At 38.8% G+C, this 24,328-nt stretch overlaps 1 protein-coding gene across 3 annotated transcripts in view; it reads left to right on the top strand.

Annotated features, from left to right (window-relative positions):
* The window catches only part of RIPOR2 (RHO family interacting cell polarization regulator 2), a 126,079-nt gene extending 107,943 nt beyond the window's left edge, over nucleotides 1–18,136 (top strand). For 2 of the 3 annotated variants that reach the window (XM_036735700.1, XM_036735715.1), the window contains exons 18-22: nucleotides 395–553; nucleotides 2,994–3,196; nucleotides 7,313–7,396; nucleotides 10,988–11,078; nucleotides 16,301–18,136. In XM_036735700.1, the coding sequence (XP_036591595.1) occupies nucleotides 395–553; nucleotides 2,994–3,196; nucleotides 7,313–7,396; nucleotides 10,988–11,078; nucleotides 16,301–16,401 (638 nt within the window). In that variant the 3' untranslated portion in view covers nucleotides 16,402–18,136. The remainder of the gene's footprint in view (nucleotides 1–394; nucleotides 554–2,993; nucleotides 3,197–7,312; nucleotides 7,397–10,987; nucleotides 11,079–16,300) is intronic. The other variant, XM_036735707.1, reaches the window with a different exon arrangement.
* Nucleotides 18,137–24,328: the final 6,192 nt, after the last annotated feature.

Raw genomic sequence — 24,328 nt, 5'->3', positions numbered from 1 at the left:
TTTTTTGAGGCAAACAGGATTAAGTGATTAGCCCATGGTCACACAGCTAGTAAGTGTCTGAGACTGGATTTGAACTCACATCCTCCTGACTCCAGGGCCAGTGCTCTATCCACTGCTCTACCTAACTGCCCCCATTCTATCATTTCTTAAGAACTTTTACCTTGGCTTAAGTTTAGGTTTTCTGAGAAGACTTCCACTCAGGGCAGCAGTTTAGATCCCTGACACCTCTATAGAAAGAGGATAGTAGAAAGGATGTTGAAGGACTGGGGTTTGAATGCTGACTCTGCTATATGACCTTGAACAAGTCATTTTACCTGTCTGGCCTCTGCCTCCTCAGCTGATGGGCTGAGCTTCCGTGTCCTATAGGACTGACCCATTTCTTGTCTATCTATAGCATTTCGAACACTCATATCTCGAATTCTGGATCGGACAGAGCCTTTGCTTTCCTCCAGCCTCACCTCCGAAGTCATCACCGTTTTTCAGTATTATCATTACTTTGCCAGCAATGGTGTGAGTGACCTGGAGGCTTACTTAATTCAGTTGGCTAAGCAAGGTAGGATCCACTGGACTTTGTCTCACTGTGATGATTGTTTGTTTTGCAGTTGCTGGGGTCCATTCCAATGATAGCCTTGAGTGATGATCGTAGCCCCCAATGTCTTCTTCATGGTTTATCATTTAAATGTTCATTCCACGTGAAGTGAGTGGAACCAGGAGAACATTGTACACAGTAACAGCAACATATAGTGCTCAACTTTGATAGTTTTAGCAGTTCTCAGCAATGCAGTGATCTAAGACAATGCCAAAAGATTCATGATGGAAAATGCTATCCACATCCAGAGAAAGAACTATTGAGTCTGAATGCAGGTCTAGCATATATTTACTCTTTTTTGTTTCTTTGTTTTTTTCTTTCTCCAGGTTTTTCTCTTTTGTTCTGATTCTTCTTTTACAACATGACTAATGTGGAAATATGTTTAAGATGATTGTACACGTATAACCTATATAAGATTGCATGCTGTCTTGGGTGGGGGGGAGGAAAAAAATTTGAAACTTAAAATCTTATAAAAGTGAATGTTGAAAACTAAAAATAAACAAACAAAAAATAAACCCTCGCTGGTAGGGATCTTTTTATGGTTTGTATCCCCAGTGCCCTAGGGCAATGCCTGCCACATAAAAAGTGCTTAATAATAGATAATGATATGCTTGGTCATATTCTTAATGATACATTTGATTATTGATTGGAATGAATTTTATATTGTTAATGTCAACTGTCTTCTGGTGAATAAGCAAAGGAATTTCTACCAATACTCCAATCATTCACTGATACCATTCCATTAATGGAAAGCCCAGAAGTAATTCTATTGGTGACCCTTTTTTTTTAACACTTTACTTGCCATTCCTGGGTTGCAAACTTCTACTTGGTATTTTCTCTGGCTCTGTAGATATAGCTCTCATAATAGAAAACAGGAGTGATATTTGCTCACAAGTGTTCAAAAGAGTGGAGCAGAGGAGGGAAGAAAAATGAAATGGAGATGTGAAGCAAAATATCCAGGGCAAGGAAAGAGGAATATAGTTAGGCCTCTATATGGAGGCATTTTATGGTGAGATGAAAGACCTAAACAAGTCACTTCAACTCTCTGAGACTCAGTGTTTTTTCTTCATCTTTAATATGAGAATAATATTTGTACTGGCTTCTTTACTGTTTTGTTATTAAGCAAGCACTTTTTAAACTTTAAAGTGCTTGGTAAATATGAGTCATCAGTATTCCAGTGTAGCCCTTTCAGATGCAAATAATAGAATTAAAACCAAAGTTTATAATGTGTTTTGTTAAGAAACCTTCTTGGATAATGGACTGGGGAAATAGCTCGATTATGCCTTTTAGGCCTGTGCATTGTTGATTGATTTTTTTTAAAGTAGTGTCTCCAGGAGTGGTGATGGATTTATACTATGCACAGTCTTTCTCACCCTGATGCCCTTAGAGAGGCAGAATGGTAGAGTGGAGAAAGAGCAAACCTTGGTGTCAGGAAGATCTGTATCCAAGTCTTACCTCTGGGATACACTGGGTCTGTGATCTTGGGCAAGTCTCTTTACCTCTCGGTGTCCCAGGCAACCCTCTAAGACTACGTGAGTTGCCAGTCTATGTTGATAGAGGGAGTTTTCTTCTTTAAGAATTCCCTTGAAAATCAGGACCAAAAAGGGGTAAGGGCACAGTCTATGACCAGGAAACAACCTGCTGGCACAAATGAGAATCAAATCTCTAACTGTGGCCATATTAGCTCCATGCCCTAACTGATTTAACTAGCCAGATAAGCCAAAAGACTAAAAATTGGTCACCAATTGAAATAAGCATAGTTAAGGCATCCTTTAAGCTGGTGGGATCTTTATGTCATGAGAGGTAGTGGTCTTAAAGTCCAGAACGAGACATCCATTTTTGGACATGGCCAATGTTTAGATTTGTTTTCCTTGATTATATGTATTATTACAAATGTTTTGTTTTTCTTCTTTTTCAATGTTGGGGCTGATGGGGAAAAAGAATACAAGCAATATAGAATTATCCCATCCCCCCCCTCAAAAAAAGAAAAAGAGGTGATTAAAGTATGGGTTATCCCAAAAGTCTGAGTACAGTTTTAGTCTTTAATAGTTTCCAACTGCACTCAGACTTTTGGGATGTCCTGTTTAACATGCACGAAAGAAAACAGAAGGGCGAACAGGAGTTATAGACCAGGAGGACAAATTTGAAAGTAACATTGAATTGCTTTACTCACAAGGAAAAGCAAGCTGTACATACTAGAGATTCATGGTTTCATGTACGATCTTCATTATCTATTCTACTTAATATATGTAAATGTTAATTTTATTTGGTGTTTGTTAAGTTCAGAATAAAAAATAATTTGATTTTTTTTAATTTAAATAATTTTTAAAAGAAAATCTTGTTGTAAAATTATCATATTAAACAAATGGACCAGAATGTCAACTCACTTCTCTCCTTAACCTAGCCACAATGGTTCAAACTCTGCAGTCATTGAGAGATGAAAAGCTGCTACAGAACATGACTGATCTCACAGCCAACAACCTTCCAGTCCAGCAGGAAGTATTCCGAGCCCTGGCTTTTCTTCTGACTGAAAACAATGATGAGATTAGTCAGGCTGTGACACTGTATTTGGCAGCAGCATCCAAAAATAAGCATTTCAGGGAAAAGGTAAGTGGTTAGATAATGGGGAAATCATTTAATCCTCCTCTATCATTTAACTGTAATGCACCACTATCTGTTCATTCCTTACAGCTCAGTCTTTCATTCAACAAGCATTTTGAATGGTATGTTGTGTCCAAATGGCTAGACGGGAGAGAATACAAGGACTGTGTTTGTTATCTAGCTGGAGAGACAAGGGGTACATCTGTCAAACTACTAAAGAACGTGCTAACACAGACAGGAAGTACAAAATCTCTACAGTGAGGTCTCTTGATTTTCGTGGTTCGATTATTTAAAAAACAAGAAAGAGGATCTGACCAGCATTATTGTCAGCTCTGGGTTGTGAATAGTCATGAGAGAGAATGGGAAACCAAGGCAGGCCACTGGAGAATATGCTAGCACACAATCTAGGGGTCACAACTAGGAGACACAGGAAATTGGGCAGAGAAGTCAGACCAGGAGATTTGGAACAAAAGGGGCTGTGGGAAAATCCACATATAAACCCAACCAAAGTGTGACTTGATCCCATCATGGCACTGCCTCTGCCCTGGTCTGGGTATGCATACACTTCCAGTGTGATCAAATAAAGGCTAGAGTATATGTGTTCTATAACCCCAGAGGAAAAAAGGAGATAAAGTTCTGTAGGTTCTGGTAACTGTAACAACAGGACTAAATTTTCCAAGGAATCTTTAAAGTTCTTACAACCACATTTGAACCCACTCAACAGAATGGGATCATGATTCCTTCCCTGAACCAATCATGTTTGTTAGGGACAAACATAGAATTCACATTGCTTTCCCTTCTCACTGCCAAGCAAAAACCTGTGTCAGGCAAAGTTTCTGTATCCAACAGGTAATATGCAGTTGTAATGGAATTTCACCCAAGATGTAAAATGTTAGTCATAATGTATTTTCCTGTCAAAAAGACTTGGATTAAAAAAAGTGTTCCTTGCCCTTGTTGCTACCCCTAATCTCTTGGACCTTCCCTGTTCTCCTAGTCCATTGGAACTCTTCAGATTTCTCTACTCAGCCTCCAACACAGTCAGCCATTTCAAAGATGCTCTCAATAGTATCCCAGAATCCTTTACCCCCTTGACTATCTCCCATATCTACATTGCCAGTTAGATCTAATCGTCTCACCCCCACCCCTCACTCAATAAACCTCAGTAGCTCCCATTTCCTCTGTTCAGATAAAAAATCCTCTGGTTTTTAAAGCCCTTCACACATTGTTCCTTTCTACTTTTCCATTCTTCTTACACTTTTCTCCCCTCTGTGGACTCTACCATCCAGTAACATCGACCTTGTTCCTTGTATATGACACACTCCATCTCCTGACTACGTATATTTTCAGTGATTGTTGCCTATACCTGGAGTACTCTCCTCAAGCCCACATCCTGGTTTCTTTCAAATGTCAGCTTAGATCCTACCTTCTGCAAGAGGTGTTTCCTAGTCCCTCAGGGCCTTTTTCTGAGAGTTCCTCCAGCTGATTGCTCTATATGTATATAGTTGTTTGTATGCTGTCTCCCCCATTAGAACATGAACTCCTTGAGTGGAGGAGCTGTTGTTGCCTTCCTTTATATCGCCAATGCCTTTATAATCGCAATGCCTTGAACATAGCAAGCACTTGTTGAGTTGTTGAGTAAATTGCTGTCCTTTTTCTCCATTCTTGTTGCCTTACATTCCTGTAGAAAGTCTGTAGTTCCCTTCCATGCTATCTAAACTCAACCGGGCTTCCCTTGCTACTCAATAGTCCACCACTTCTTGTTAACTCCCTTTCACATTCCTCACAACAAATGTTTTCAATTCTTCCTGAGCCCCTAGTCTTACTTCTTTCCTCCTTACTCTCAGCACATAAACCAAGCCAATGACCTTGACCTCATCTCCAATAGGTGACCACAGTGACTGGAAAATGAAGAGTGTCAAGAGGCGGATCTCCAAGGTCCTTTTCAGATTTCACATGCTCTCATCTATGTACTTTTTCCTTCTCCACCTCGCCATTTGCATATGTCTTCCCCCATCCTCCCCACCTCCCATATCCTTTGGTACTTTGTCCATTATCCTGTCTTCCTCTTTTATCTTTCATCTCTCCCTCTCCATTAATTGATTCCTTTCTACCTACGAGTTTACTAGGTGTCATTAATCAATCAACAAGCATTTATTAAATTCCTATTATGTGCCAGGCATTGTGCTAAACTCTAGGAATACAGAGAAAGGAAAAAAAATTAGTGTGTTGAGGGGACATATCATAAAAATGGGAGGCAGGATCAATAAAGGCAGCACGTAAACTGGAAAGAGTACTGGACTTGGGGATCTGGAGAGGCAGAGGTTCCAACCCTATATCCGGTAGCTGTGTAACTACAGACAAGTCACTTAGCTTCTGGGCCTCTGTTTCCTTGTCTATAAAATGAGAACAATAATACTGGTAGTTCTTAGTTCACAGGGATGTTGTGAGGGTCAAATGAGATGATATCTATAAAGTATCTATAAAATATCTCTAAAGCATTGAAGCACTATATAAATACCATCTATTGTTGCAATGCAAACAGAAAGTACCTGTAAATATAGGCTAAACTATATAACGAGTGCTGGGGGCTCACTAAAACATGCACTGGGGAAGGGCATGACTGCCTTAGTGGGGCATGGAATTGTTACAGGCCTCTACTTGTTCTACTGACTCATTGTTCTTGAACCATGGCAAAGCTTTAAAGGACAAATGCACTATTTGCCGCTCTTTCTTCCCACAACTGTACATGGAGAAAATCCCCCTTCTTCTGTAATGACAATCTCCCATGGGGATGTTGATTTTATTTTTAATCAGCCCTCAGGTATTGTCAAAGGAAATACTGTAAGCCTGGGTACTGACTGAAGTGAACTGTTCTTACTACCCAGCGTGTTCTTTTGTTCCCTTCTAGCCGTATTACCAATCTGGGTTTCACAGCAGTCAGTATTTCTTAGGCAACAGCTCAATCTAAAGTGAGTAATGTGATAGTCCTTTTGTGGTTGCTGTCTAGGGCTGTATATCTCTGCAGGATAGAAGGAAGTGCCAAGTGGATGCCTCCCACCCAAGCTCAGAAAGAGCTTAGCGCCAGCGCTAAGTCCAGAAGTGGCCCTGGATACCTAGGGCTCAATATTGTCAAGCAATATCTATTAAGTTTTGCATGCTGTCATGCTGTGGGCTAGGCAAAGCCCTCATCCTTGCCTAGAAACCTACCATCTAAGGCAGCAATTCATAATCTTGGGTCCGTGAACTTTTTGTTTTAATATTTTGATGAATTCATTTCAATATAATTGGTTTCCATTGTAATTCTGTGCAGACACATTATACTGAGAAGGTGTCTATAGGATTCACCAGACTGTCAAGAAGTCCATAAGTCAACACAGAGACATATAGCAGTGACATAATTGACTTGCAAATTCACTTGTCACTAACCTCAATACAATCCAAGACCAAGGTGAAATTAGGCCTAAAACGAACAACTTCTTGACTCATGGATTCTTCCTGCTAGAGAGGCATCAGGCCAAATGAGGCAAAATGGGGTAATGGGGAAAGGGCCTGTCTTAGAAGTCCAGACACCTGGGTTTTCATGCTCACTCTGCTACTGATTACTTTGGCGAGCTTTGACACATCATTTGACTCCTGTGGGCCTCATGTTCCTCATCTGCAAAATTAAGGAGGTGATTAAGGGTCCCATTTGCTAAAAAAATTCTGTGTATGTCACAGAGACATTCTGTAATGACATAATTGACTTTAAAACTCACTTGTCACTTCAAAACAAACCAAGACCAGGGTGAAATTATGTCTAAAATGGGCAAGGGATGACAGGAAGAAGGCTAGAGTATGCCACTGTCTCAAGCTCAGTCTCAGGAAAAAGCGAGAAAGGCCTTTGGTGCATTCGATGGACTCTGAGGAATTTAAGAGCAGCTACAGACAAGATTCACAATAGGATGGGCAAATATAACAGACTGAAACCATTCCCCGCACTAGTCTCCACATTGCCCTGGAGGGAACATCCAGATCATTGAGATTGGAGCCCACCCCAAGGAATCCAGATAACACACACTTCTTTGACTACGCACAAAAATAACTTGCTTGACATTTTTCCCATGTGTCCTTTTCTTTCTGCAGGCTTTACTGTACTACTGTGAGGCACTGACAGAGACAAACCTCCACCTTCAGAAAGCAGCATGCATGGCACTGAAAAGCCTCGAGGTAAGTCCCAGGACCAGCATTCCTTTGACAATTCAGAATATTTAATAATTCGAAATTGGTTGACTCAGTCAACAAGCATTTATTTATAAGGGCTTACTCTGTGCAAGGAACTATGCTAAACTCTGGGCATACAAGGAAAATAAAAAAAAACAACGAGCTTGCTTTCAAGGACCTCACAATCTAACGAGGACTATGAAATGCAAACAATTATGTACATACAAGCTATATACAGAGTAGACAGAAAGTAATCTGAGAGGAAGGCTTTAGCAGTGAGGAATTGGAGGGGTGGGGAGAGGGCAGAGTAAGGGGCAAGAGGGCCGGTAGACCAGGAGAAGCCTCTTATAGAAGATGAGTTTTAAGGCTGAGTCTTTAAGCCAGGAGATAGAAGGAGGAAACAGAATGGAACAAGTATTTATTTATTAATTGCCTACTATGTGCCGGGCACTGTGATAAGTGCTTTACAAATATTATCTCATTTGATTCTTTTAATAGGGATAGGTGCTGTTACTATTCCCATTTTATAGTTGAGAAAACTGAGAGACACCAAAGTTAAGTGACTTGCCTGAGCTAGGAAATTAGCCTTTTAACTCTTCACTCTGTCTCTGGTTTCTCCCCAGCTCAAACCATTCCCCACAGTTCTCTGCATTGCCCTGTAGTCTTCTAAATGCGTCTCTCTGGTCACCGCCCCCACCCAACCCCTCCACCCATTTAAAAACCCTCTGTGTTCATCCCATTGCCTCCCCCACCCTCCAACCCCCCAAAAAACCCTAAACCTCTTAGCTTTAGGATATCAGAGTAGCAAGTGAATGAAATGTGCTACCTTTCTACATGGAAGTGATGACAGTGGTCCCTTATCATTGAGCTTTTTCCAGTAATACTAATAAATTTGTACTATTCTGTCTACATTCTCCCACTTGGCTCTTCCATGTTACCAATGACCCATATTCACAAGGCTCCTGGCCAGAAGGTTTGCCCTCTGAGGTCTCGAATTAGAACAATAAATACTACTGAAATAATCAAAATGATTACCCCCGTGATCACAGCCTCATCGACACCAATCTCTGCTCAACTAAGCCTACTCAACTGTGGACAGTAAACAATCCAACCCACAGCTTTCTTTTCATCACAAAATCATGACCAAGAGATCATCTAGTTTTGTTGTTAAGTTGTTTTTCAATCACGTCTGACTCTCCATGACCCTATTTGGGGTTTTCTTGGCAGAGATACTGGAGGGGTTTGCCATTTCCTTCTTCAAGGTAAGCTGAAGCAAACAGGGTTAAGTGACTTATCTGGGGTCACACAGCTAGTAAATGTCTGAGGCCAGATTTGAACTCAGGAAGATAAGTCTTCCTGACTCCAAGCTCAGAACTCTATCAACTGTGCCACCTAGCTGCCCATCGTCCAGTTTAGTAGCTCTCAAATGTCTGTTCCACAGAGTCAACTTCCCCAAAAGGGCCATAGATTCTACAGATATCAACCCATTCCTGCTTGCCGCTATAAAACAGTCACAACAAATATATGAGAAATGTGGCTGTCTTTGAAAGACACAGTTGATAGTATAAATAAGTTGCTAATTTCAGAAATCAAAATACAGAGAATTTAATTTTTGAAACTACAAGAGACAACTGTCTGAAAGAATTTCAGTGAATCACTGTTATAATTCATCAAATCATCTTTAAGTACAACTGTGGTCATCTCAGCCAGATCAGAATCTATATTCAGGGAGTCTACAACCTCCTCTGGCCAACCTTTCCATTATTTAACTGTTGGGAAAATTTCCTAAGGACTTCATATACCATCTCCATGGTTTTTTTTTTTATCTTAAACAAAATCTTGGGGCAGCTAGGTGGTTCAGTGAGTACAGCACCGGCCCTGGAGTCAGGAGGACCTGAGTTCAAATCTAGCCTCAGACACTTGACACATGTACTAGCTGTGTGACCTTGGGCAAGTCACTTAACCCCAATTGCCCTGCCCAAAAAAAATTTTTTTTTAAATCTTACTGAAAGGTGGAAATAATAGCATCTACTTTATGGGGTGTTGTGAGCATTAAACGAGATATTTGTAAAGCACTTTACAAACCTTAAGCACCATATAAATGCAAGCTTTTAGCTATTAGTGATAAAACCTAATCACTGGTTAAAAGAACCCCTAATTGATTTTTATATAGTATTATAGTTTATTTTTGAAAATATAGTATATTTTTCTCTGGTAGTAGTAGTAATACCTAACATTTATTATAGTGCTTTAAGGTTTGCAAAGTGCTTTACATATATTATCTCATTTTTATCCTTTCCACAACCCTGAAGGGTAGGTGATCTTATCCTCATTTTATAGATAAGGAAATCAAGGCAGAAAGTGACTGGGTCAGGATCACACAGTCAGGATTCAAACTCAGAATTTCCTGACTTCCTGGCCTCCAAGTCTAACATTCTATGCATGTATTCACCACCCAGCTGCCTAGAATCAAACTTCTCACATAGGGGAGTTTGTAAGTTCATTTTACTCTTCTACTCTTGCCTTGCATGATGCTTGTTTGTATACTGTCCCCTTCCAAGACTTACATGAGAATATCCACCCCACCCTTTCAGTAACTCACCTTGTACATAAAAAGACACAATTCCCAAAATTTCCCTTATTATACTGATGGTCCTTTTTAAAAAAATATTATCCATTTCCAAATGTTTGTGATTTTTCATTTTCTTATTTTTATTCTCTTAAGTCATGACATGTATGCACAAATTAGCAGAGATTTTAGGAGAATTAAAATCATGCTTTTAATTCTGATATCTCCCCAAAAAGTCCTCCATCTCTTTGGTGCCCTGGAAACTGTGTTTCTCCTTATACACACATTTCTCAGGTTTTTAGGAAATGAAAGATTTTTGTCTGCCCTTTTATAAAATTAAATTGCTCTCACACAAGCTCAGCATCATACAACCTTGTTTCCAAAGAAATCTGAGCGTTCAAATCTATTCCCCGGATCATTTTCTCTACAAAACTGTCCAAATCCCATCTAAAAATTGAGTTTCTTTGTATACATATTTTAGCAATTTGTGTTAAAATGAAGTTCTTTTTCTACAAATGTAATAAATCACAACATTCCTCTAAAACATAGGCAATATCTCATACCCTTGGATAATATTAATATCTTCTTTTAAAAAAAATATTTTTCTGTCCTTTTCATCATTAACTACACCTTATGAAGTGGGGCTTAAAGAGAAAGTATGTTTATATATACATATATATGTATGTTTATATATACATATATATATACATATATATATATGTATATATAAGATGAGATGCAGGCACCTACAAGCTGCACTGCCACCCCAACCTGAAGCTTTTTTCCTGATCCCCCTGGTTATTAACAATCTCTCCCTCTTGAAATTATTTCCTATTATTTTGCATATATGTTGCATTTACTTCCATGTATATGATATCCCTAGTCCCTACTACAGGGGCTAGTACATAGTAAGTATTTAAATGTTTGTTGAATTGGATTCTCTAGTAGGATGGCAGTATCTTCTGCTCTAGATGCCAGAATTCTTAAGCCAGAAGTTTTCCAAAAGCTCTCTTTTTGCCATTTTATAGGCTACTGAAAGTATTAAGATGCTGGTAAGTCTGTGCCGGTCTGATAATGAAGAGATCAGAAATGTGGCATCTGAAACACTGCTCTCTCTTGGTGAGTTTCTAAGAAATTATATTCATGCCATTTGTTGTGGTGATACATCTTTTTTTTTAAATGTAGGTTGTTTCTGTACTTGTACAGTGATGTGGAAAATTAAGGAAATGATTTAAATTATTGAGTATTCTTTTCTTCGGACACTGTAACAGCAAGCACCCTAGCATACCCAGGATGACCTGCTAGCACAAGTTCTTTGATCTGCTTTTAAATGAAAAAATAGCTTTTAAAGGGGTCAACAGTCTTACTTTAATTAAGCATCAATTACAAGCACAGATCAACAGACAGGGCTTCTAACTGTCTGACCAAAGCAATACATATATAGTTACCAGAGAGAGAAGCACCAACATCTGGGTTTTCAAAGCCGGGGGCTCCTTAACAGCAACCTAGAATCTCTTCTGGCCAAATCACATGAACATCCTTCCAATGAATGAGCCCTGAAGCAAAATGCCAACCTCAGAATATATATATAGCCAGAAGCCATCACAACCCTCATGCTTCAGTGCCTAATTACCAAAAGGTGTGAAAGCCTTCAAGCAAGCCTCCCCATAATCAAGCTTTCCCTTTAAGTAAGTTCCTCCCCAAAAGAGCTTCATGAGACTCAGGATGTATCACAGCTGTGAGCTGGAGTTTTAAAGCAGCAAAACATCATGATTGAATATATGTGGTCACATTAGCCTATTAACGGACAGGAAACATCTTCCTATACATTACAGGTGGCACAGTGGATAGAGCACTGGGCTTGGAATCAAGAAGACTCATCTTCCTGAGTTCACATCCAGCCTCAAACACTTATGAGCTGTGTGACCCTGGGCAAGTCACTTAACTCTGTTTGCTTCAATTCTTTAAATCTTTAAAATGAGCTGGAGAAGGAAATGGCAAACCACTCCAGAATCTTTGACTGAACAACAAAATTCTTTTGTTCTCCATCTCCCACCTAGAGGCAGCTAGATACAGTGTTGGGTCTGGAGTCAGGAGTTTGTTGTTGTTGAGGTCTTTCAGTTGTGTCTGACTCTTCATGATCCCATTTGAGGTTTTCTTGGCAAAGATATTGAACTGTTTTGCCATTTCCTTCTCCAGCTCATTTTTATAGATGAAGAACTGAGGCAAACAGGATTAAGTGATTTGCCCAGGGTCACATAGCTAGTAAGTGTCTGGGGTTGGATTTGAACTTGGGTCCTCCTGACTCCAGGGCCAGTGCTACCTGTTCAAACCTAGCCTCAGACGCTGGGTAACCTGGACAAGTCAGTTAACCTCTGTTTACCTTGATTTCCTCAACTGTAAAATGTGAATAAGATCTACTTCCCTGGTTGTTATGAGGTTCAAATGAGATAATGTTTGTAAAAAGCACTTAGCACAATGCCTAATAATATCTCATTTGGTCCTCTCAACCATCCTGGGAGATAGGTACAATTTTTATCCCCATTTTGCAGTTGAGAAAACTAAGGCAGAAAAGAGGCTAAATGACTTGTCCAGAATCACTTAGACAGCTAGTAAGTATCTGAGACCAGATCTGAACTCTGGTCTTCCTGATTCCAGGTCAAGGATTTCATCCACTATACCACCTAGCTGTCTCATGCTAGCATCCAACTGCCAAACAGAGATAGAAAGAAGGAATGGAGGTCATGTTACAAGTTCAGAAATCCAGGGCTCAGAATCCAAGAAGAAGAGAGGAAGATTAGACCATGATACTCATGATACCCATGAAGGAACCTATGTAGACCACCAACATGGAGAAAGCCTCTAGAGACCCTAAAAATGCAGTTGCCTCTGCTCGATTCAGAATCTTTGATTAACTCTTGCCTACCCGGCTAGCTTCTATCTCCCTAAGGTCTACTTACATCAGATAAAAGTGGCTTTTAATTTGAGGGGAAAAAACTAAATTATACATATAATTAGCTAATCACTTTACTTCTTAAAGTTTGAGTTTAGCAGGTTTCTGACTTTGTTTACTTTTTTAAAAGTTTATTTTATTTTTAATTTATGGAATAAAACAAACAGTTCCATAACACAGCATAATAAAAGAGATGATTGCATATTTCTTTTTTTAAATTTTCTTTCCTATTGAGGAAAGAGCAGTTCTTTCACTGTAAGAAGATGTATTTATTAGCAAAAAGCAAATTCACTACTAAGGTACAATGACAAAACCTAAGAACATTGTACTGAGCAGAAGCTCACAGATATAATCTTGGCCAATGGTATGACTTGGAAAGAAGCCATCCTACTTTGACTCCAGTAGCTTAACAATCCATGGGGGGACCTGGTGGAGTACATCATAATAGTCAAGTCAATCTTCTATTCATTCTTATACGTATGTTTTTTCTCACCCTGGCTTAATGGTGCCTTCTGCTACTATAACAACAATGTTGCTAGCAGCTGCTGTGGGGCTGAAAGACCAACAACAAGAGCACACAGAAGGGCTGCTAGCACAGGTTCTTTGATCAGCTTTTCTAAGGAAAGCAACTTTAAGGGGTTTACAATCTCACTTTAATCAAACATACATATATCATTCACTTAGTTCAGGGGAAAAAGTCAGCACCCTGACCTTCAGAGAAAACACAAACAGAAATTACAAACAGAGAAAATATAAACAGAGCAAATAACACAAATCAACAGACAGGCTTCTAACTGTCTGACCAAAGTTATACATACATAGTTACCAGGGAAAGAAGCACCAACATCTGGGTTTTCAAAGCCGGAGGGCTCCTTAACCAGAGTCTCCATATCAACACTCTTCCAATGAGTGAGCCCCAAACAAAATGCTAACCTCTAAGTATATATACACTTCTTCAAGGTCAGAATGCTTCACACCTCTTGAGGGTTTTACACCTCTTAAGGGTTTTACACCTCTGGAGGGCTTCTCTCCTCTTGTGACCTAACTAGCAGAAAGGTGTAGGCCTTCCTACAAACAAAGGCAAGACCCAATCAAAGGCACTTGATTACCTTAGTGCTGAAAAGCACTCCAAAACAAAAGACAACAAAAAGTCCCACTTTGCTTGCCATTACAGCCACTGAGCATATTCTTTTATAATAACTGAAAAGTGAGCCAGTATTTCTTTGTTTGAAAGATAAGGTGAGGATTTCTTGTGCCTTTAATTCCCTGGAAATTCCCTGTGGCATTAGTTTGACCTCAAGAAGCATTTTAGAATAGTAATGAAAGTAAAACTGACATTCAATAAATTGCTGGAGATGCTTTTATTTTATATGTTGTGTGTATTAGCTAAAGAGGCAGGATGGAATAGTGGATAGAGAGGGCTGGCCTCCAATTTAGGAAGACCTGGAGTAAGTCTCTCCTCCTTCACATTAGCTAGGTGGCCCTGTGCCAATCACTTGGGCTCTCATGGCCCCAGACAACTTTTCTAGGACTAAAAGCTAGACAGGTTATTGGTCTGCATAGTGGAAGAGTTTCCATGCTAGAGATTCCCAACACTAAAGAAATAAAAATATGGAAACTTACCTTTGTTAAAGACAAACTAAGATTTGCTAGAAAAATAGCCATTCCAAGAGTAGCAGGCCACGGCTGCTTCACCTTAACTCCTAATAATTGCTATCCATTCAAATCCAGTTTCTCCCCATCAACTTATCATATCTTCCTGTCATTCACAAAAGAGCTTGTCAATTTTTCTCTCAGACACTCAAATTACCATATGTAAGGACACAGCAGTAAAAATATTAACTGCAAAAGAGACAGCATATCAGAGACAACCAACAAAACAAAAAGAATCCAGGGCTTCTATGATTCATGTGTGTTTTGCTTTAAGAAAAACCAGTGCACAAAAATCCCCCTTAATCAAACAGGTAAATTAGAGAATGAGCAGGAAGACTCATCTTCCTGAGTTCAAATCTGGCCTGACACTTACTAGCTGTGTGACCCTGGGCAAGTCACTTATCCCTGTTTGCCTCAGTTTCCTTATCTATAAAATGACCTGGTGAAGGAAATGGCAAACCACCCCAGTATCTTTGCCAAGAAAACCACAAAGTCAAACACGACTGAAACAAATGAACAACAGAAACGTTTTCTACACGTGGCTTTTTCACTATACAAAAATATCCACTGCAGGGTTCCCTGAAATCAGAGTTTCTTGATCTGGGGTCCATGAACTTGTTATTTTTAAAAACATTTTTGTTAACTATATTTTAATATAATTAGTTTCCTTTGTAATTCTATATATGATAATTATGAATAATGAGAGCGAGCATTTATGTAGCACTTCAAAGCTTACAGAGTGCTTTACAAATGTTAGCTCGTTTCATCCTCACAGCAACCCTTCTATTATTATCCCTACTTCAGAATTAAGAAACTGAGACTGAGAAAGGTTAATTGACATACTCAGAGTCAGGCTGCTAATAAGTGTCTAGGACATTTAAAAACATGACTCTGAGAGGGGTCCACAGGCTTCACCAGACTGTCAAAGGGGATTTATGACACAAAAAAGATTAAGAATCCCTGCGTTAAATGATCCCCAGGACATTTTAAATGTTGAACTTCATTCTAAAAGATGAATTTATGTGATTACTTCCCTGCTCTATTGTATACAAAATGTGGCATACCTGAGTAATTCCTGGCCAGAGATTCCTCAGGAGGCCTCCTCAGAAAATACAACATTCATTTTCATCTTATTTTAATAAATACCCAAATAATAGTAAATATTTGGGTGTTGGATGGTGGTAATGAGGGAACCCTGGCATCTTTTCAGATTTGAATATTTGCAGAACCCAATCAGAGTTACACATTTGCCCCGCCCCTGCCAAATAATGTTTAGTTGCAAATATTAACTGGAAAAGGCTTGTCTAACATCTTTGTTATCATTCAGTCATTTTTCATTTGTGTCTGACTCTTCATGATCTCATTTGAAATTCTCTTGGCAAAGATACTGGAGTGGTTTGCCATTTCCTTCTCAGCTCATTTTATAGATGAAGAAACTAAGGCAAACAGGGTATGTGACTTGCCCAGGGTCCCACAGCTAGTAAGTGTCTGAGGCCAGATTTGAATTCAGGTCTGCCTGATTCCAGGCCCAGCCTTCTATCTACTGTGCCCACCTAGCTGCCCTCCAAGGACCATAATAAAAAGACTGTGTTTTTTTTTAACTTTTTCCCTCATTTAAACTAGCATGCCAACCTATAGCAAATCTATCTCTAAGCAACCTTGGTGAGAAATTCTTTTGTTGGAGAAAATTGAAGGCCTCATGTGTAGTAATTCACACTCAGTGTTTTGTATCCAGGAGAAGATGGGCGGCTGGCGTATGAGCAGCTGGATCAATTTCCTCGAGACTGTGTGAAGATTGGAGGTCGTTATGGAAATGAAGTTGCTACTGCTTTCTAACGACTTACTAACACTCTGCCTGATGTTTAAGGGCCATGGCATCCGGCCTTCCTGCCTAGGATGGTGCTGTCATTTAGCTGGGGAAGACGAAGCAATGGAGGAATCCTATCGAAGAAGTATAGAGACTTGATATTTAGGGTACAAATTCTAGTCAATTTCTGTCACTTTTTTCCTTTACCTAACGGTAGGGCAGGCCTCTGAGTGGGTAGACTGTATTGTTGATGGCTCCTGGCAACACCCAGTATAATTCAGTCTCATCTGGCATAGATGGTATTTTAAAGATGGGCATCTCCACTTTTTACATGCATTGTATTTTTTTACTGGAAGTTTTCCTGTAGGCTTGAAATATTCACGTCACTCTTTATCTCAACAAAGGAAAAGTGGACTCAGTAAGTAGGGACTAACTGAACAAGAGGGGGTTTTGTTTTGTTTTGTTTTTTACTACAAGCTGTAATAAATGTCAGCTTCTTCGTGGTCTTCTCTCCATAATGGACTCAGGGTTGAATTACCCCCTTGGCTATCTAATGTCCTTCAGAAGAGCACCAAAAGGACTTCCACAAATAGATTAGCCTGAAAGCTGAGCGGGATGTTAGCTTATCAACTTAATTTTTGAATGTCCGTATAATCTTTTACTTCCTTTTTTCAGTCACCCCACTGCTCCTCAATAATTTGCAAATTTAATGTCTGTTCTACTGAAAAGTCAAGTTGTTATCTAAGACCTACAAATTAAAGTTATACCCACTCATATGTATATATATTCAATTAACTTAAGAAAATTTCAAAATTAATTTGCTTTTGGATCAAGAAGAAGGAGATGTTTCACTCTTCCAAGTATATTCTGGGGTGTTTTGTCACTAGCATATGCCGGAACTAAAATCAGAAGGGTGCTTGTGATGTGGGATGTGCTTGGGGGGCTGGCAGAGATCCTTGGCTCCGGGACGAAAGTAGGGGGAAGGATGGTAGGGTGTCTTTGACCCTCATAGGGTTTATGAAGCAAGGTCAAGGCAAGATACCCACCATCCAGAGATACCTCATCTATGTCTGTATCCAGAGGCAGCTTCACTGTAGGTGTGAGACAGCAACTTGCTATGTTTACTGCTAAATCAGGGTGCTCAGTTAGTGTGAGATGGTTAAAGCAGATTATATTAAGTAATGACAGTCTTGTCTCCCTAAAAGTATGAAAAGTAGGATATGCCAAGGTATTTCATCAGTCCTTAAAGTATTAAAAGGAATACTCATGAGTGTAATTAAAGCTCCAAGATCCAAACTGTACTGTAGACACTTGGTACAGTACTCTGTTTAGATGTCAGTTTAACTCAACAAATTTTTAATATAGTTTTAAAAAAGCATTTCATTTAAAAATGGAAATTGTTTGCCAGACTTCCTGGTAAATCACTGTTTCAACTGTGAATGTTATAATGATGTATATATTTGTAAATTTATAAATACCACATATATATATATCCTTTATTGAAAAGATACATTTGTATAGTCTAATATGTTTACTTGTTTAAAGGATGAGATGGTTCTTATGGAAAGTAAAAGCATAATGTTAAAAGCTGTTTTGAGGTTTTGGGGTTTTTTTATATTATGTCTACTGCATGAGCTGATGATTCCAGACCTTTTTGTACTGACTGGCTTTTTTGGTGGGGAGGGGCTTCTAGTTTTGTGGCATTTGTATTCATTACTCTCATGATCACATAAATTATAATAAAGATTATTTTTGAATTACTAATAGATACCCCAAGTCAATTTTATTCTCTTTGACGCAAGCATTTTTAGAACACCATGACTCAAGTTAAAAACAATACATTTAGTCTTCTGATCTAAATCAAACTGTGCTCACCCCTGACTCCCAGGGTTCTCTCCCTCCACAAAGTTTCTTTTCTTTAGTCCATGCCTGTGATTACAATGGTAACAGCACTTCCCAGTGCTCTGTAATCCACGAACAGGGACAGCCTGAAGCACTAAGAGGTTGGAATTTGCCTGGAGTCACACAGCCCATAGGCGTCAAAGATGACACTTGAACCCAGATCTTCCTAACTCCAAAATGGGCTCTTTCCATTATGCCAGACCATTTCTCCTTCCTTGTGTCTTCCTGGATCACTTTGTATAGATATGTATTTTACACCTGCCATATGATGAATGTCTATGTACAAGCTATTTTTCCCTAGTAGAATGTAAATGAGGCTGTGTTGTTAAATGTTTAACAACCAGCTCTTCCAAAAAAAAGTGCCCAGGACACTTTTAAGTTTAATCTGTATTTTCTTAAGTCTCAACAATCAATCAAACAATAAATCCTGGTTTGTAGCATGCAAATTTAACAATCTGCTGGCTCCAGAATGCCCCTGAATGTAGGGTTGTGAAGAATTGAATTAGAGGATCTTTCAAAGGGTAATAGAGAAGCACATTGTAGGCGAAGCCAGGTATAACAGTGCAAATAAGGAATTAGATGATCAATAAGTATCTGATATGCCCTAGTATTTCCAGGCACTGCACCAGGGATAGGAATAAAAAGAAACACTAAGGAAACAATCCATACTGGAAAGAAGCTTATGTTCCAAAGCCAAGTCCCCTCCCTCTTTAGGAGGAGAGAATTTGCACATGTACAAAATAAAGACAACTTATTTAAGGGAAGGGAGGCACTATCATTTGGGAGATGAGGAAAGGCTTCATTGTAGAAGGTAGTGTATGAGCTGAGCCTTGAAGGAAATGAATTCTTTGAAGAGGGAGGACATTCTAGTGCAAAGGCAGGAAATGGAGTGTCATATGGAATGAATGACAAGCCAATTTGGATAGACTATTGTGGAAATAGAAATAATACAGAATGAGGCTGAAAAGGTAGGTTGAGACCAAGTTGTGATAGGCTTTAAAAGCTAAACAAGAGTTTATAGTTGGTCAATCAATAAACATGCATTTACTACAGTCTATGCACAGTCTAGGCCAGGGGTAGGGAACCTACAGCCTCAAGGCCTCATTTGGCCCTCTAGGTCCTCAAGTGCAGCTCTTTGACTGAATCCAAACTTTACAAAACAAATCCCTTTAATAAATGGATTTGTTCTGTAAAACTTGGACTTAATCAAAAGGCCACACCCAAGGACCTAGAAGGGTCCTAGGTCCTTCCTAGGCTCTAGGTACTATACTAGTTGCTGAGAATACAAAGAAAAAAATGAAAATGAAGTAGTCCTTCCCTTCAAGGAGCTTACAATCTAACTGAAGAGACAACGTGCACATAAAGAGGCACTAGAAGCAATAGGGAGCCACTAGAGCTTATGTGTGGGTCAGTGATGTGATCAGATATGTGTGACTAAGGAAAACCACCTAGTCATATAGGATCAATAGCCATGGAAGGATTATGTTCTGCATTGTGAAAGGAAATAAACAGCCTTATCAATATGATCAGAAATCCATTGGAATATCTCTCTAGTATTTAGCACAGTGGCTCACACATAGTAGGAACTGAATAAATATTTGTTGAATCAAATTTTGAATTTAATATATTAAATATTTGTTCAATTGAATTTGAATTTCTGAGCAAAACAGTCCAATAAATAAGTACATGCTGTGTCTGTGGTTACTAAAAATAATAATGATGATGATGATGATACTGATAATGAGCAGGAAATTTACCCTCTCCAAAAACAAGTATATTAATTACAGAAATTACTTATAGTGCATATTATATATATACTATATTTATATATAGTATATGTTTATATACACACACACACACACACACACACACAGAGGGAAGGAGCTTCCACACTGGGACATGCCCTTACCATTGTAATGTTGTAATATATATAAATGTATATATTATATATATTACAATGTGTATTCTAATATGGATCTTGCTATAATATAAGATGGAATTTGTTACGATACAGATTCATCTTAGATCTCATCAAAAGTGAATTTGGCATAATGATGGAGCCAAGATGGCAGAATACAAGCAACAACCCAGCTGAACTCTACCATCATTCCCCTCCAAACAACTTTAAAATAACTCTTCAATCAAATTTTGGATCAGCAGAGCCAACAAGAAGCCTGAGTGAGACATTTTTCCAACCTAAAACAACTAAGAATGTCAGCAGGAAAGGTCTATGACTCTGGGAGGGGTACCGGCCACACTGACAACACCAGTGGTAGGCTTAGAAGGTAGCTGCAACAGCTGTCGCAGCAGCTTTCAGAGCTCTCAACCCAGAGACAGTAAGGGGTGGGGTGGGTTAGACAATTGGTCAGAAAGATTACAGGTGACTATGCTGGCATTGGGTGTAGCTGGCACTGATTGGTAACTATTACCCATAAGCAGTTCTGGGTCACAGTTCTAGGGCAGAGAGGAGCACTAGTGCTTGTAGCTACAGGCAAGCAAGGTCTCTTCCCCCGGTTAAGACCAGAGCTCAAATGAGGAAAGCAGTGACCACACCTCTCCTTGGATCACATCACCTTGAAAGAACCAAAAATTTACAGACTCCCAGAACTAGCTCTGAAAAAAGCAGCATAAAAAACCCTAAAGCTTGGAACAATGCTTCCTTGCTCCTAGGTGAGCAGAGTCCGACTTTAACATAAAGTTCAAAGTCAAGAAATAGACTATAAATTAAAGAAAAAAAGAACTTGACCATAAAAAGCTACTACAATTCCAAGCTTTAGGCTTTTTTGTCCTGTTGTTTTCAGAGCTAGTTGGGGGGTGGGGCGGGGGAGAGGGAGCAGTCCTGCAAATTTTTGGTTCTTCCAAGGTGGTGTGATCCAGGGAGAGGTATGGGAAAAGAAATGAGAGTGATACAAGAAAATAGCGGAAAAAGAATTAACAGCTTAGTAAAAGAAGCACAAAAAATACTAAAGAAAATAACACTTCAAAAAACAAAATTGACCTTATGGTAAAAGAGGTACAAAAATTCGCTGAAGATAAGAACTCCTTAAAAAATAGAATTGGCCAGATAGAAAAAGAGGTACAACAGCTCACTGAAGAAAATAATTCCTTAAAAATTATAATTGGGCAAGTAGAAGCTAATGACTCCATGAGACATCGAGAAACAATAAAACAACATTTAAAAAATTAAAAACTAGAAGAAAATGTGAAATATCTCTTAATAAATGACCTGTAAAACAGATAGAGGAGAGATAATTCAAGAATTATTGGACTACCTGAAATCTATGATCAAAAAAAGAGCCTACACATCATATTTCAAGAAATTATCGAGGAAAACGGCCCTGATATCTCGAAAGGGTAAAATAGAATTTGAATCTACTGATCACTTCCTGAAAGAGATCCCAAAATGAAAACTCCTAAGAATATTATAGCCAAATTCCAGAGCTCCCAGGCCAAAGAGAAAATATTGCAAGCAGCCAGAAAGAAAGAATTCAAATATCATGGTGCCACATTCAGAATCATACAAGATTTAGCGACTTCCACATTAAAGGAGTGGAGGGCTTGCTATCGATATTCCAGAAGGAAAAGGGACTAGGATTACAACCAAGAATAACCTGTCCAGTAAAGCTGAATATAATTCTTCAGAGGGGAATGGATATTTAATGAAATATAGAACTTTCAAGCATTCCTGATGAAAGGACAAGAGCTGAATAGAAAATGTGACATTCAAACATAAGACTCAAGAGAAGCATAAAAAGATAAGTAGGAAAGAGAAATCATAAGGGATTCAATAAGGTTAAACTGTTTACGTTCCTATACGAGAAGATGGTACAGATAACTCCTCAGAACTTTATCATTTTTGCAGCAGTTAGAAGGAGTCTAAATAGATAGACACCATGAATATAAGTCGGTTGTGTTGGAATGATCTCAAAAAAAAAATTGAAGGGATGAGAAAGAGGGATGCACTGGGAAAGGGGGAAAGGGAGAGGTAGAATGGGAGAAATGTTCTCACATAAAAGAGGCAATCAAGGAAGAGATTTAATAAAGGAGGGGGAAATTGTGGAGGGTGGGGAGACAGGCAATGCTTAAACCTCATTCTCATCAGATTTGGTACAAAGAGGGAAAAGTATATACAAACACTCAATTGTGTGTATAAATCTTTCTTACTCAATAGGGAAATAGGAGGGGGAGGACATAAAAGATATGAGGAGATGTGATAAAAGGGAGGGTAGATTGAGAGAAGCAGTGGTCAGAAGAAAAACAAACTTTTGAAGAGGGATAGGATAAAAAGAGAGGGAGAAGGATATACAGAAGAAAATAAGATGGATAGGAAATAAATAACTGTGAATGTGAATGGGATAACCTCACTCATAAAATGGAAGCAGATAGCAGAATGGATGAAAAACCAGAACCCAACAATATGTAGTTTAATGAAATACAATTGGAGCAGAAATACACACACACAGAATTTTAAAAAGAGGGCAGAATCTATTATGCTTTACCTGAAGTAAACAAGGCAGGGGTAGCAATCATGATCTCAGACAAGGCAAAAGCAAAAAGAGACCTAATTAAAAGAGCTAATCAGATAAACTACATTTTGCTAAAAGGTACCACAGACAATGAACCAATATAAAAATTTTTACAACAAGTTTTTTTCTGGTCTCATTTTCAAATATATAGGAAACTGAGTCAAATTTATAAAAATAAGAGTAATTCCCCAAATTGATAAGTGGTCAAAGGATTTGAACAGGAAGTTTTCAGAAGAAGTCAAAGCTATCTAGAGTTAAATGAAAAAAAATTCTCTAAATCACTATTAGAAAAAGGCAAATTAAAACAACTCTGATCATACCTATCAGAAATGACAAATGCTGGAGAAAATGAGGGAGAACAGGTACATTGATACATTGTTGGTAGAGTTGTGAACTGGTCTAAACATTCTGGAGAACAATTCAGAACTAAGCCCAAAGAACTATAAAATTGTTCATTCCCTTCAATCCAACAATACCACTACTAGGTCTTACTCCAAAGAGATCAAAGGAAAAGGAAAAGGACCTATATGTACAAAAATATTCATAGTAACTCTTTTTGTGGTGGCAAAAAATTAGAAATTGAGGGGATGCCCATCAATTGGGGAAGGGCTGAACAAGTTGTGGCATATGATTGTGGTGGAGTATTACTGTGCTATAAGAAAGGATGGGTGATTTCAGAAAAGACAAGGCAAGACCTATATGAAATGATATAAAGTGAAGTGCACAACAACAGCAATGTTGTAATGATGATTGCCTGTGAAAGACTTGGCTACTCTATTCAATACAATGACCCAAGTCAATCCCAAAGGACTCATAATAAAAAATGCTATCTACCTCCAGAAAGAGAACTAATGAACTCTGAGTGCAAACTACAGTATGATTTTCTAACTTTTTTTGCAATATGACTAATATGGAAATATGTTTTGCATGATTTCACATGTATAATTGATATCATTTGCTTGCCTTATCAGTAGAGGAGGAGTTAGGAGGGAGTGGGAGGGAGGGTGGGAGGACCTGAGTTCAAATCTAGTCTCAGACTAGCTGTGTGATCCTGGGCAAGTCACTTAATTTTAATTGCCTTAAACAGAGAGAGAGGGGGGGGGGGGAGAGAAATGGGAAAACTTGGAAGACGTTTGGCGACAAAGGTAATGAGTTCAGTTTTAGATTTGTTAATTTTAAGATTCCTCTTAGACATCCATCCTGCTGGAAACGTCCAGTTGTCCAATCATACCACACAGGCCCAAGAACTGTTTCAGAAACTGTGATTGGGCTAATTTGGTGGAGTGGAGTTTTTCTAATAGGGAAGTATTGAGGAAGAAATTGGAGTGATGGTTCTGAGCTATAACAAAGAGGACCTTAAATGTTGGTTGAGGTGCTTACATACTGTTATTTTTCCCTCTTTTTTATTTTCTTTCAGAGGCAGCTAAGAAACAGTGAATAGAGCTCTGGGCCTAGGGACAAGAAGTTCAAATCCAGATTTAGATACTTGCTAGTTTTGTGACCCTGGGCAAGTCCTTTAAAAAAAAAA

Source organism: Trichosurus vulpecula, chromosome 1 (genome assembly GCF_011100635.1).
Source record: "Trichosurus vulpecula isolate mTriVul1 chromosome 1, mTriVul1.pri, whole genome shotgun sequence".
Taxonomy (NCBI): Eukaryota; Metazoa; Chordata; class Mammalia; order Diprotodontia; family Phalangeridae; genus Trichosurus; species Trichosurus vulpecula.
This window is presented reverse-complemented; position numbering and strand designations above follow the sequence as displayed.